Consider the following 15,000-nt stretch of genomic DNA (forward strand, 5'->3'; position numbering starts at 1 on the left):
AAAACATGTAAAAATGCAAAAAAAAAAATTAGAAATTTTGTTGAAAAAAAAGTTGCAAAAATTTTTTTTTTCTATAATTTTTTTTTTTTGGGGGGGGGGGGGAAATCACTTAAAACATGTAAAAATGCAAAAAAAAAAAATTTTTCTCAAACAATTTTTTTTGGGGAGGGTGGGGGGTTGGAAATCACTTAAAACATGTAAAAATGCAAAAAAAAAAATTAGAAATTTTGTTGAAAAAAAAGTTGCAAAAATATTTTTTTTCTCTAACAATTTTTTTTGGGGGGGGGTGGAAATCACTTAAAACATGTAAAAATGCAAAAAAAAAATTTTCTCAAACAATTTTTTTTGGGGGGGTTGAAAATCACTTAAAATATGTAGAAATGCAAAAAAAATTTTCTCCAACAATTTTTTGGGGGGTAACAAGTTTTTTTTTTGGGGGGGTTGGAAATCACTTAAAACATGTAGAAATGCAAAAAACAAAAAAAATTCTCTAACAATTTTTTTGGGGGGGTAACAAATTTTTGGGGGGGGGGGTGGAAATCACTTAAAACATGTAGAAATGCAAAAAACAAAAAAAATTCTCTAACAATTTTTTTTGGGGGGGTAACAATTTTTTTTGGGGGGGGGTTGGAAACCACTTAAAACAAGTAGAAATGCAAAAAAAAAAATTTTTTTCTCTAACAATTTTTTTTGGGTCCAAGTCCAAAATTTAATGGCATGATCCTTGGACCATACCTACCCCCCCCCCCCCCACCAAGTTTCGTCGAAATCCCTCGAGGAGTTTTTCCGTAATACTGTTCACAAACAAACAAACAAACAAACAAACAGAAAGGGGTGAAAACAGTAACCTCCATCCATCTTCGAAGATGGCGGAGGTTAAATATCTTTGTATTCACATTTATTAATTATTTTCATCTTCATAAACTGATCTCAAATGGCTGATGCTTCATTGAAACAATTATTGTTTCTCGCGTTCTTTCTACCTAAAAGCAATAACAGCGTATTAACTAATTTTGATTGGTCATTTGGAAGAAAACTAACATTGAAACCATCTCCTTGCTTACTTAAAAGTTTCAAATCATGTTTTTTCTTATCATTATTGACACTTATTTTGCTTTTTAGAATGTTTAAAATATTAAGTGAGTTCAGCAAATCAATATACTGTACAGTATATTCTCTATCATCCTCATTTTACGTATTCAATGGTTCATCAAAATGTATTGATTTTGGTCAATGGAGACCATCTTTGGTTGGAAGAAACATTAATCTGGGAGTTAGTTTAAAACTTGGTGTCAGCAGAACCCAAGAATATAAAGTTATCATTACATATCAAAACTTTTTCATTAACAAGATGGAAATGAACTAATTTTGCTGTTTGTATGAGACCAGATTTGGTATTAGAAACTATTGAATATTCATCGTTTTGAATCGCCTCAACAATACAATTTGGAGGTCGATTTATCTTTCCCCGTTGTTGGAATAATCCTTTATCATCTTATTCTAATTCTCCTAATTGTTGCTCTGTCATTTGACCAAAATTTTTTGGCATTTGAAGTTTTGTTGGAATATATTCCTGCATGGGAATTATAGAAACAGATGCTTCTATCATCTTTTGTTGAAAAATGTATCCTGTTTTTGTTCATACACTTCTTCACCCGTTAGTTTTGTCTCTATTTCTTCTTTATGTCTTACTATTGTTGAGCAACTTTTGAAAACTAATTTATAATGTTTCTTAAATCTTCGTGCACATTCTTTCACATCCATTTTCTTTCTTTATTTATTGAATACTATCATTTAGTATCTCATCCTGTTTTGCAACAATATACTGTATTTATATTTTCCAGTCGTGGGCTTCATATTGTCGTGTCCAGCCAGTTAGGTTATTTATCACTCCTGACCCAGATGTCGTATTCAAGGGGGTTAACACCGACCTGGATGGATCGCCGAACAGTTTTATCTTGGAGGCCGAACAACCGAGATCCTTGCAGATTATGGCGCGCGAGCACGGGACGGAGGGCGGCAAGGGTGCGTAACAGACGAAAGCATCCGGGTTTACACTCGAACCCACAACGAATAGACAAACACAAGTGAATTCAACAAATGAGGGTTTAATGAACATAAATCAACAAGTAATAATGAAAATAAATCTAAGTATGAGGTAATGAAACATGAAGTAAACTAAAGCCTAATTTGAGACGTCTCCACTCGGTTGCAAAAACAGACGATGGGAAAGATAAAAAAAAAATATGCCAGGAACTGCCGTAAGTCTCTTCGCATGATCGAGATTGCCGACGCCGCTCCTCTCTCAACACCAGGCCCGCAAACCACAAAGGGTGCCACCTTTCTCCTTGAACATACAATGGGACGATTGCTGAGGCTATCGCTGAGAGATGCGCTCTTCTTCTCCTCAGAAATATACAAACGTCACAACCCAGCCGAACAGTCAATGGCGAGTGTCTTGCTCTAGCACGCAAGCAAGTTCACACAACACGACAACGAGAATTGGGCAGCTTTCTCGTCGGGTCGAGGAGAGCAAAAAAATGAGACCCTCTGTCTCAACCACATTCCTCCATAAACTGCCCTCTTGTCTCTGTAGCCCCTTCTTCTTTCTCTTTGAAGTGTACAAACTTCGTGACTCAACCGAACAGACAACGGCCAGCGTCCTGTTCCAGCATGTGAACAAATTAGCCTCAGTAGAAACAACGAGAATCGTACTGCCTTCTTGACCGTGTCGAGGAGAGCAGAAACGAGACCCTCTTTCTCAACCACGTTCCTGACACCAACTGCCCTCTTACATCACACCGACCAATCATCGACCCGGGGGCGTGGCCTGCTGGCAGGAAGCCAGGGTTTCTGCATGCTCGGAAATGTTTGGCTCTGTTATTGGCGTAAAAATGTGGTTCATTTTTATAGCCGGCCTCGTAAATGCAAAAACGTAGGAAAAGGTCGCAGGGAAGCAATCACATACTTGGAGAAATTAGCCTTAAACACTACCTCATTAACACAACACCACCCCAGTGTGGTGACCCGTAACAATCTTAAGCTGACAGTTTTCCCTACTTAGTTTACATGAAGATGTCTCCTGCCCATCCATGGACCATGCTACATGATACAATCCTACCTTTACTACGAAATTTCTTCATCTTCCCCACAAGCATAACAATATGCAGTTTTCCTCAAATTCCTTTTCACTACATAATGGGGAACAATTGTCTTCCCAAAAATTATTTATATCCATCAAATTTATCTCTAATAAAATTAAGCTATAAACATTATTACCTTCACCACAAAAGGTGAAGGTTATGTTTTCACCCTTTTCTGTCTATTTTCTGTCCGTTTGTGTACAGGATATCTCAAAAAGTTGTGAACGGATGCGGATGAAATTTTGTGGACAGGTTGGGTGTGTGACAAGGACAAACTGATTAGATTTTGGTGAAGATCTGGATCCGGATCCGACTACCATAATTTTTTAAGTGATTCTTCACCGTTGCGAGATAGGGCCAAAAACGATATAGTACTGTATAGCATGACATTTCAAAAATGTATTGGGCCCGATATGTTCTCGTGGATCAGGCATTACGTGGCGGAGGTATGCGCTCCACCGAGTGCCCTTCTAGTTTCTTATTGAGTTACGGATGAGTTGAAAGTATGACTGAGGAAGATAAATACAATGATAAGAAGAATGTCTCCCTCTGGTGTAGTAGCTATCCATAACCGCTTGGTTTCTCTCATTTACACAATTATCAAATATAATAAAGTTCTTTGATTTATCCAAATATTTGAGTGAAGGTATATCATCCGTATTATAGCTAAGGATACAGGATACTGAACGAGTTTGACTTGTTTCAAAAAAAAAACGTTCTGGTAGGAGTATTTGACTTTGGAATCCTCACTTTGACTTGTATAAACTCAATGTTAAAAATATATATTGTTTACAAAAACCTATATATGTATCATAGCAAAACTGGAATAAACATCAGTACCAACATAAACCTTGTTTTGACATGTTGACTTTCATCACAAGGCCAGATGTATTTTCATCAACGGGGTGCGTAAAATATCTAAATAAAATATATGGAATAATAAAACATCTACGATGTGTTCTGAGAAACTCTTTATTGAAGTGGAAAAATTTTTCTTTTTCACTTTATTGACATCGTTTTTTCCCCAATTTAACATTTAAGACAATTGAGAAATGAGCATTGTCCCAGAACCATTTTTAATGAGGAGAAGCTGGCACAGGAGGAGAGGAAGAGGTGGAGGATAAGGAAGAGGAGGAGGTCAATGTTCGTGAGAATAAAATCACTCCTTTTTATAGACATGGTCAAATAGTTATTCCCTTATTTAACATTGACATCAATGGGTAAATGGTAGCATCCCAGAACCAACATTTTCCTAATATTGATGCTCCTAATATTGAGCTAACCATACTCTTCCTCTGGGGATGGGTCTGCACCATTTTTTTTTCAGCTGTAATGCAGCATTGGCATTGGAATTTCAGTGCTGAACTGTAGTCTGAATTCAACCTTGATCCATGGCCTCACTCCTCACCACAGCTGGCACTTCATGGCCTTCGGTTGCTTGAAAAGAGTGTGGTTCCAGCTCCCATTGAGGAGCTGACGCATCTTCTGGTCATCCCACAGTTGTGCACCTTTGTCATAGTCTGATGAGGACATCTTTTCTTTGAAAACCTGGACTGCGGGAAAGTCAAACAATAAATTGTATAGCTCCCAGTGGTGTTTTTATACTTGCAGTGTTTTCAAAAATAGTTGTACCCACATGTGTTGCGGTGTCTCATTTTCAACACTTACGTCTGACACGTGCCCAGGACCACAGCAGCATTCATTTTTTTCACCAATTTCACTTATTTTTGTTCAATTATATTCAGGGGTCCTTTCTCTCTGGTTTTTAGTTGCTTGTTGTCTGACTTCATGGTATTTCCTATGTTCTCACTTTGGATGGGGATTTGTGGATTTTTTGTGCTGATAGTGATTCATCAACTTTTGACGACACTTTTGACTATTTCAAGAGGTCCATGAAACGTTGTTCTTTTCTGCGTATCCCCAATCCATCATGCGTTGAATACATTCTGCAATAGAGGATCGTCTCCTCTGTAGATGAGCTCAATTCTTTTAAACATATTATGTTCATCTGCATGATAGTTTTGGGGCTAGGCATTACTTCTTCAGGTTTTTGTTTCGGCGTGGAAGCCTGTCTCAGAGCGAGCTTGATACCTTATCTTTTGTGTGAATGCTTTCATGTCTTTTTAATGATGAGGAACGAACAAAATCCTTGTTGCAAACAGAACATTTGTACGGCTTTTGTCCGCTGTGTATTTTTTGATGTCGATATAAATGTGAGGAATGACCAAAATCCTTGTTGCAAACAGAACACTTGTACGGTTTCTCTCCCGTATGTGTTATTTGATGAATCTTTAAGTGAAGTGGTTGAACAAAAGCTTTGAAACAGACAGAACACTTGTGGGGTTTCTCTCCTGTGTGTATTCGTTGATGCCTTATCAATGTTGCTCTTTGAACAAAGGCTTTGAGACAGACAGAACACTTGTGTGGCTTCTCACCCGTGTGTATTTTTTGATGTCGATGCAAATGTGATGGAGAAACAAAATCCTTGCTGCACACAGAACACTCGTACGGTTTTTCTCCGCCGTGTATTTTTTGATGTTCAGCTAATTGGGAGGAATTCTCAAAATCTTTGCTGCAAATAGAACACTTGTAGGGCTTTTCTCGACTGTGTATCTTTTGATGTTGATATACATATGACGAAGAAGAAAAATACTTGCAGCAAACGGAACACTTGAAGCGCTTCTCTCCCGAATGTGTTATTTCGTGAACTTTTACGCCAATTTGTCGAGCAAAGGCTTTAAAACATACAGAACACTTGTAGGGCTTCTCTCCTGTGTGTATTATTTGATGCCCCCTTAACGTTATTCTATTAGCCAATATCTTATTACACACAGAACACTTGTAGGGATTCTCTTCCGTGTGTATTCTTTGATGATCATGTAAACTAGCCAATTGAAGAAAAGCCTTGGGACACGTAGAACACTTGTAGCAATTCTCTCCCGTGTGTATTCTTTGATGATCATGTAAACTAGCCGATTGAACAAAAGCCTTGGGACACATAGAACACTTGTAGCGATTCTCTCCCGTGTGTATTCTTTGATGATCATGTAACCTAGCCAAATGAGCAAAAACCTTGGGACACACAGTGCACTTGTAGGGCTTCTCTCCTGTATGGATTCTTTGATGTGCCTGCAAGTGCGCTAAACGAGCAAAGGCCTTCAAACAGACAGAGCATTTGTATGGTCTTTCTCCCGTGTGTGTTTTTTTATGTCTATGCAAATGTGATGAAGAAATAAAATCCTTACTGCAAACAGAACACTTGTAGGGCTTTACTCCGCTGTGTATTTTTCTATGTTCACATAAAGAGGAGGAAGAAGAAAAATTCTTGTCGCAAGCAGAACACTTGTATGGCTGTTCTCCCGTGTGTGTTGTTTGATGAATTTTTAAGGAAATTATATGACGAAAGGCCTTAAAACACACAGAACACTTGTGGGGCTTCTCTCCCGTGTGGATTCTTTGATGCCCTATTAATGTTCTTCTATTGGCCAATATCTTTTGACACACAGAACACTTGTAGGGATTCTCTCCAGTGTGTATTATTTGATGATCCTGTAAGCGTGCCAATTGACCAAAAGCCCTCGGACACACAGAGCACTTATGTGGCTTCTCTCCTGTGTGCGTTCTTTGATGGATGTGTACGTTTGTCGATTGACGAAAGGTCTTGTGACACACAGAACACTTGTACGGCTTCTCACCTGTGTGTATTCTTTGATGTCGTTTTACAGAACACAACATGGTGAATGATTTGTTGCACACGGAACAGTTGTACGGCTTCTCGCCTGCGTGTATTTTTTTATGCCGTCTTAAAGATGTCGATGCGGAAAATGATTTTTTGCACACAGAACACTTGTGTGATCTCTCACTTCCTCGGATGTTCTTGAGGGTCTCTGTGCAGCTTTCGCAATTGCGGTTGGAAGACACGCTGCCAAGCGCATCAGTTTCTTGACGAACAGTTTGCGTCATGTGATGATTGTCAACTTCTGAGTAGAACAACCGAGAACAGTTGGAACAAGAAACCTGTTTCATTTGTTTCACTGGAAAGACAAATCAGAAAAAGCATTCAAAATTCACCAAAAATTTTTAAATGATGCAGAACTGACAAATATTTAAATCAGATTCGATTAAACATTTGCCATATTTCTGTCCTCCACTCTATGGAGAAGCTCCATATACGAAGGATTCAAAGATGGTAGAATTATCGATGTTCCCAAATCGGTCTGACGATGACTGAGTAAACACAAGCTACCCCAACAGAGGTCATTCAATTGTTCTGGGCAGCTGATAGTATTAGTTATGATGTGTGGTCCTTTTTTATATTTTCTAAGGTCTTCCTTTATACTCTTTACAAAGTAATTCCAGATGCATAATTTCAGAGTCCAATAGGATGAAGGAGGGGCAGTAGGTTGATAGGGAAGAAGATGCAAGACAAGACGAGAGAAGGTATACAATCAAACTTCTGCCAACCTGGCTTGAGCAAGAACCAATTTTGTGGCTCAAGCATTGATTTTCAAAACCCTCCATCAACCCTCTACAATATCCAGAAAAATGAGGTCGGACAAAGGGTTAACGGTCCCCCAGAGAGAATAATACTCCACCATGCTCTGAAAAGGTTTTTTTTTTTTGGCAGTGAGAAGTACCATACCCAAGTATGACTGGGCCTGCTGAAGAATGCCCAGTACACTTGCACCTGTCTTTGGAGGATTGCCTGGAAATTTAGCCTCTTGTGAACATGCCGTCGGGAATGGCGAGACCCACGGATTTCTCGAGTATAAACTTACTTTCAAAGGTTAATCCTTGAAGTGACTAGATGGTATTCATAGAATACATAACCACAGTCTTGAGATGGACTCTGTGCGAGCCAATTCTTGTTTTTGAAGGTTTTTTTTCTTTGATCCAATCTGACTGCCAGACCACGTGACTAATGACATCATCTCTACCAAACCATATTTTCCATGGGTAGTTGATCAATTATTTAAATTTTGCATTGATCGGTAAGGCGGTTGCTCCTATGAAGATTTTCAAAGATTTTCTCTTCGATCCAACATGGCTGTCAGACCAGCCATATTGATGGTCATTTTTATGAAAATCCTGTTCAAATTTCAAGTCAATCGGATGAAAATTGAGGATTTTAGAAAATTAGCCGATGTTGACCTCAAAAGAGTGACCACTATATATCACGTGGTCAGATAACATGCGGTGAAGTTTAAATTTCCTCTGCTGAATGGTTTTCGACGTACTTTCTTCACATAATGCAGACACGTACGACGTACAACATATGACATCTGTACATACGCCACCGATCACTTAACCCCAGCTTTCGCTTAGTGAGTTCCGGGCAAATATTAGAGTTGGTTGTTTTTCTTTGCAGACAGGTACTGCGAACATTTAGGACTCAGCTGCTTTAAAAGTCGTGGTCCAGGTGTTGAAGCTATTTCTGATCCTCTGCAGGTGAGCTTTTGAATCATTGCCAGCTACTACAGTGGACAACCACCATCTTTATGCTATTGGCTCAATGAATTGTCTGTAGTACTTTCAAAATGGGAAGGTGAACAGTGTCATGCACAGCTGGAGCTTGATTAACTCAGGTAGTATTGATCATGTACAGCCTTTTGGCTGCTGGTTGCATCATCCGTTAAGGGCACGGCTATGCCGCTGCTGCAGTGCCCCTATTACCAGTACACTGGTGCTCGTTTCGCCGACCTCGGAAGGATGACAGGATGAGTCAACCCCCTGGTGTTAATCCAGCGGCCGACGGGACTTGAACTTCGGACCCGAGGATCCCAACCACCACGCTAACCACTAAGCCAACACAAGGCTGAACTCAGATAGTGGCTGGCAATGATTCAAAACAACACAACGATCGCAGAGAACAGGGGACACAATCCAAGAAATCAAGAAATGATGTGGATTTTCACTTCCAACCCAACAAAAACTCATCTTAGATAATAAAGGAAAGGGGTCTTACTACATTGTGGTACAGGTCTTGAATGTACATCTCGTATCATGTGATTAGATAATAGTGATAAACTTGTCAAGTCCTGGTCAACTCAATTGGTTTGTTATTCACATTGCTATTTCCATAGAGTATATAGACTTTCAAACTATAGCTTAATGTATCCAATGAATCTTGAGGAAAGTACAGAAAATTTTCAAATGCAACTGATATCCTGTTGAGGTAACATAGACAGGCCTACTTAGGTGTACACACTTTTAATTTATCTGCAATTGTACAAGGATTGAAAATAAATCATTTCTTTGAAAAAAATAACAAACAAAAGAGGGAAACACAGTGTGATGTGTTCTCTGAATAACTCGGCTTACCTTCGAGCAGCTGATCAGCTTTGCTCAGCTCCGCAGGAGGAGAATCGCGTGGTTCCTGCTTTACATGATCATTGCTCAAAGCAACCTGGGAGGTCTGAAGAGGGTCACTCTGGGATGTTTCAGTCTTCACCAGAGGAGCTTCATCTGCAAACCGTGTGGCATCAGTGTATTACGGGAATGAAAGGTACAAAGTACATCATCAGTCTGAGGTTTTTATTTTTGTTAAAAAAAACAATTGAAAGAGAACAAATGTCTGACAATCAATTATTCTATTGACGAGCAAATACAACCTGTCGCTTCGCTGACGGGGATATTAAAGGGGGGAGGGGGATGAGAGGGGGAGAGAGAAAGAGGGAGGAAGGGAGAGGAAGAGAGAGGAGGGATGGTAGAGATAAGGGATGGCAGGTGGAAAGAGGAGGGAGGGGAAGTAGAGAGATGAGGGATAGGGGAGATAGAGGAAGGAGGAGAGAGAGAGGACGGAGGAGGGAGCGGGGCGAGGATGGGTGGGGGAGTGAGTGGGGAGCTAGGGATGGGGGAAGAACGAGGAAGGGGGAGTGGGAAGAGCGATGCCCCATCAAACATCGCCATACACAAACATCCGGGAGGAGGGTGGGTGAAAGAGGATGGGGGGGAGGAGAGGGGAAGTGGGGAGTGGGTTTGGGAGGAGGTGAGCATGAGGGGATGGGTTTCTGGACTTGCGTTTGGTTGGAGGACTTGTGGAGAAGAGGGGAGGGGGTAGTACAAGATTGAACAAAATGGGGTACGTTAAAACAGCATGTTAATGCAGTACACGGAGATCACCCGGAGATGTCTGTGAGGGGTGCAGAGGGGAGGGGATTTGGGGGGAGGTAAGCATGAGGGGAGGAGGAAAGAAGGCAGCGTGAGGGGAGGGAAAGGGAAGGGCAATAAAATGCGCCCAAACAGCAGCATTTTCTTTTTAACCACCAGGTTTCATATAAAACAGGGCGGGGGAGAACTTAAAACCCACGATGTATACCTGTCAAAGGCCTGTCTACCTGCATATACATGCTTATACATGCAGCAACCTTTGCACCCTTCCGGTCGGCTCACTCCGAATCTGATTCGTACATGCTACACCATGGGGAAGCGGTTTTCAATTCAAAACTAAACCGTCAGTCCTTAACAGTCTCCTTAACAGAAGGGGATGGATGGGAGAGAGGGAGATGGGTGGGAGAGAGGGAGAGGGGTGGGAGAGAGGGAGAGGGGTGGGAGAGAGGAAAAAGGGTGAGGGGAGAGGGGAGGGGTTGGAGAAAGAGAGAGGAGAGTTGGACAGAGGAAAAAGGGTGAGGGGGAGAGGGGAGGGGTTGGAGAAAGAGAGAGAGGAGAGTTAGACAGCGAGGGAGAGGGATGGGAGAGAGAGGGATATGAGTGGGAGAAAGGGGGATGAGTGGGAGAGACAGGGATATGAGTGGGAGAGATGGGGATATGAGTGGGAGAGACTGGGATATGAGTGGGAGAGACTGGGATATGAGTGGGAGAGACTGGGATATGAGTGGGAGAGACTGGGATATGAGTGGTAGAGACTGGGATATGAGTGGGAGAGATGGGGTGGGAGAAGGGGAGAGGTAGAAGACGGAGAGGGATGAGAGATGGAGAGAGATGGGAGATGGAGAGGGATGGGAGTCGGAGAGGGATGGGAGACGGAGAGGGATGGGAGATGGAGAGGGATGGGAGACGGAGAGGGATGGGAGACGGAGAGGGGGTGAGAGATGGAGAGGGATGGGAGACGGAGAGGGATGGGAGACGGAGAGGGATGGGAGACGGAGAGGGATGGGAGACGGAGAGGGGTGTGAGACGGAGAGGGATGGGAGACGGAGAGGGGTGTGGATGGGAGAGAGAGAGGGATAGGAGTGGGAGATAGGTTGAGGGGAGGAGATGGAGAATGGGAGAGTAGTGAGAGAGGGAAAGGTGTGAGAGATGGGAGGGCAGAGGAGAGGGGAGATTCCGGCAGAGGGTTCTTCCAGTTTCACGTCCATCCGAGATACAGCATTCACATTTATGAATCACCCTGCCTGTGAGACACCGGAGTGACAGTTTATAGCTGGGTCACGATTTGAACCCAGGCAACAGCTTAGAACGAGCGTGCATACTTCTCGGCTATCCTGCCGTGATGTGGTGATTCATTGCATTTATTTTTCCTTGTTCCAGAAATGTCCCCATGGAGAACCCCCATCGAAGCTTGAAGAGTGCTCGCCGAGTGGATTAAGTCAAGGTTGACAAAATTTTTAAAAACGAAACGTTAAATTTTTTTTTTATATGTATCTATCCATGTCGAAGTGACGGGTCGTATCATGAAAGAAGATCGTACAAAAAGGGGAAAGGTGGTGTAAAATAAAACTGCACATTTTCAGCGCGCGAACCACCACCCAACTCACTGTCCGGCACACCGCACGGCCAAATGCAGGCAAACGGACCCTGAACTTTGTTCAACTCATCCCACGGTGAGGCTGAGTCTTTGGGCCTCTCACTCTGTCACTGCAGGCAGGTTGGTGGTCTTTGTCTTCTACCGTCTCCTCTCCGGTCTCATCCCCCCCCTGCTCTCTCTGCGATTTGTCCCTACCATATTTCCGCAGGGCGCTTAAGGTCCGCCAACAACCTCCTTCTGGTAAAACTACCAAAATCACGAATCACTGCTCACCTTCACTCTTTCATCCCTCTTTTTCCCCACCTTTGGAATAAACTCCCACACTCTCTTCAATCCCATTCTTCCCTCCAGGTCTTCAAAACAGCTGTTCCCCATCTTATTGTCCCCCATCCAAATCCTCGATCTTTTCTACCCCTGTTAATCCACCCCAAACCCACCTCCTTCAAATTCCCTGCTTTCCTTCCTGAAAGTCCTTGTAATGTCCATCTTGTATACCCCATGTTTCCCACTGTTTTGTCCTTCCCTCTCCCACCCCTCTTGTCTCATGCCCCCCTTGCAGTGCGTTGTGTGTTCGCTCTTATACGAGCCTCGACAATGTATACAAAAAAAAAACTCAATCAATACATTCAGTGACAGCGTGCATATTGTAGAGCGCTCGCCAAGTGTCTTCAGCACTCAAGCGAGCACTCTAACGAAACGGTTCATAAGGAACAGCTGGCTTGGCAAGCGATTAGCGATCGCCGATCGGTTTTTAAACACCATACACCCTTAGACGCCCGGAATATCAAGTGATGTCCAAATTGGACGTGTGAACACTTTTTTTTCTTTCTTTTCGCAGTCGGAACTACTCATGAAGTCAATAAAGAAGTTGAAATTTTGAAATTCAGCTCAGATTAAGAGATTTTAGTGCTTATGGCATGTAAGGAAATGAAATAAAGCCACAAATGCTGGCATCTCCAAACGTTTTTTTTGCATTGCAATTTATCCCGCAATTTGTCGGTATGCTGATCAGGCAATCAATGATATGAGTGAAGAAAGTGAGAAGAAAAAAAAACTGTCATTAAGAAACCGTTGCAGCCGGCTCCAAGTCAAGGCATTATTGAGAAGGCCAAAAAAATTAGCAATTTAAGACTCCATTGAGCTGACAGAGGACTGACCAAGATGGCATGCCGCCATCTTGGTAAGGCTTATTTTGCTTTTTCGTGAGGAGCACCCCCTAAATTATCTTCAAAAGGGGTGTTTAAATTAACCCAAACAACTAATTTTCATTCACGCACCACCTTGGGGTTCCCTTTGTATGCATGCAAAGTTTGGGGCTGCTGGGTTTCATGGTTTTGTAATTATGGAGGAGACGGAGGGATGGACTGATGGACGGACACACACTAACATTAATCTATCTATAATTCCAGCAATCTGTGTGTGTGTCTGTGTGTGTGTCTGTGTCTGTGACCGCTGTTTCTCGACAACCACTGGTCCGATCTAATTGAAACTTGCCAGGTATATTGCTGGGGACCTGAGTATGTGCCTTTTCAAGGTTTGATATTAATCGGACAAGTGGTTCCCAAGTTATGGCCATTTATTTACCAAACCAATGACAGGACACGTTGCTGCGAAGGCGTGGCCGATGGGGAAAGGGTGCCATTTAGTTACCGATGACAGGACACGCTGCGTAGGCATGGCCGTTGGGGAAGAGACCCCATTACGGGTTACAACGTACGGACTTCCGGATAGTGATGACTTGCTGTATTCTAATAATTTCTCTATTTTTTATGCGCATTTATAAACACAATGCCCCAATCCAGTCGTCGTCTACGAGAGTGAAGGAACAGCCTGTGTAGGTGTTTGAAAGTTGTTGTTTTTTTTGCACGTACAGCCACGCACGTACGGGCACACGAGAGCGAAGGAACAGCTTGTGTGGTTGTTGTTTCTGGCACGCGGGTTGAATTTGTTTTGTTTTTTTTTGCACATACGGCCACGCACGTACGGGCACGAAGAGAGAAGGAATGGCCTGTGTGGTTGTTGTTTCTGGCAGGCGGTTTGAAGGTTTTTCATTTTTATTTTTTTGCATGCACGGCCACGCATTCGGCTATCCTGCCAAGTTGGGGTTGGCAAGGCTATCCTTGCAAGAGCAAAGGAACGGCCTCTGTAGTTGTTGTTTCTGGCACGCGGTTTTAAAGTTTTTTATTATTTTTTTTTTTTGCACGTATGGCCACGCGAGAGCAGAGGAACGGCCTGTGTGGTTGTTGTTTCTGGCACACGGTTTGAAAGTTTTCTTTTTTTTTTTGCATGACCACGCACATACGGCCACGCACATACGGCCATGCGAGAGCGAAGGAACGGCCTGTGTGGTTGTTGTTTCTGGCACGCGGTTTGAAAGTTTTTTGATTATTTTTTTTTGCACGTACGGCCCACACACTAGTTATTGTAGATTAGCTGAGTACCCACCCTACGGGCGATCTTGTTCCAAGCATGCAACATGTTCTGCTGACGCTTACCTTTATTTGGGCAGTGTTTTAGCAACTGACACCTCTATCAGCAAAATTAAAAACCCGGATTGTTTTTTTTTTTGTATGCACTGTCGAGGCTCACATGAGAGCTAACACACAGAACGCACAACAAGGGGGGTAGGAGAGGGAAGGAAGAAATAGTGGGGAACAGAGACATGAGGACATCTGTGGAAGGGAGAGGGATGGGGGCAGGGTACACCGGGTAAATAAGATGGACACAACAAGGACTTTCAGGTTCTCACACGACAGGGACTTTCAGGAAGGAAAGCAGGGAATTTGAAGGAGGTGAGTTTGGGGTGGATTAATGGGGGTAGAAAAGATCATAGTTTTGGATGGGGGAAGATAAGAGATGGGTTAAGTGCATGAAGCAAAAACATACCTCCTGCTTATAATTCCAAACACCTCACTGTACTTGAAAATGTGGGGACAGGAATACTGTACTGTAAATGGTGGAGACTTGTAATATCCTCCCCCACCTGTAGGCGGCACTACACGATACACATTTACATAGAGAATTTGCACCCCCCTCAACCCTAAAGACCACCGGCAAAGATAAAACCACCCCTATACATTAAATGGGGTCATGCTGATCTTCTGTAGCAAGTATGGTTGTAATTTTCCCAGAACTGTAGGAGAAGTGTGA

At 42.6% G+C, this 15,000-nt stretch overlaps 1 protein-coding gene across 4 annotated transcripts in view; it reads right to left on the bottom strand.

Moving 5' to 3' along the window:
* The window catches only part of LOC147009323 (uncharacterized), a 40,094-nt gene that overhangs the window by 16,562 nt on the left and 8,532 nt on the right, over nucleotides 1-15,000 (bottom strand). For 2 of the 4 annotated variants that reach the window (XM_085861814.1, XM_085861815.1), the window contains 2 exons: nucleotides 9,465-9,608; nucleotides 3,832-7,177 (listed from right to left, as the gene is read on the bottom strand). In XM_085861814.1, the coding sequence (XP_085717940.1) occupies nucleotides 5,217-7,177; nucleotides 9,465-9,608 (2,105 nt within the window). In that variant the 3' untranslated portion in view covers nucleotides 3,832-5,216. Of the gene's footprint in view, nucleotides 1-3,831; nucleotides 7,178-9,464; nucleotides 9,609-15,000 lie in introns of those variants that run through there. The other 2 variants (XR_015052827.1, XM_085861816.1) reach the window with 2 other exon arrangements.

The sequence above is a fragment of the Eptatretus burgeri genome, chromosome 17 (genome assembly GCF_056783735.1).
Source record: "Eptatretus burgeri isolate ZD-2024b chromosome 17, Ebu_testis_v1, whole genome shotgun sequence".
NCBI classification, from domain to species: domain Eukaryota; kingdom Metazoa; phylum Chordata; class Myxini; order Myxiniformes; family Myxinidae; genus Eptatretus; species Eptatretus burgeri.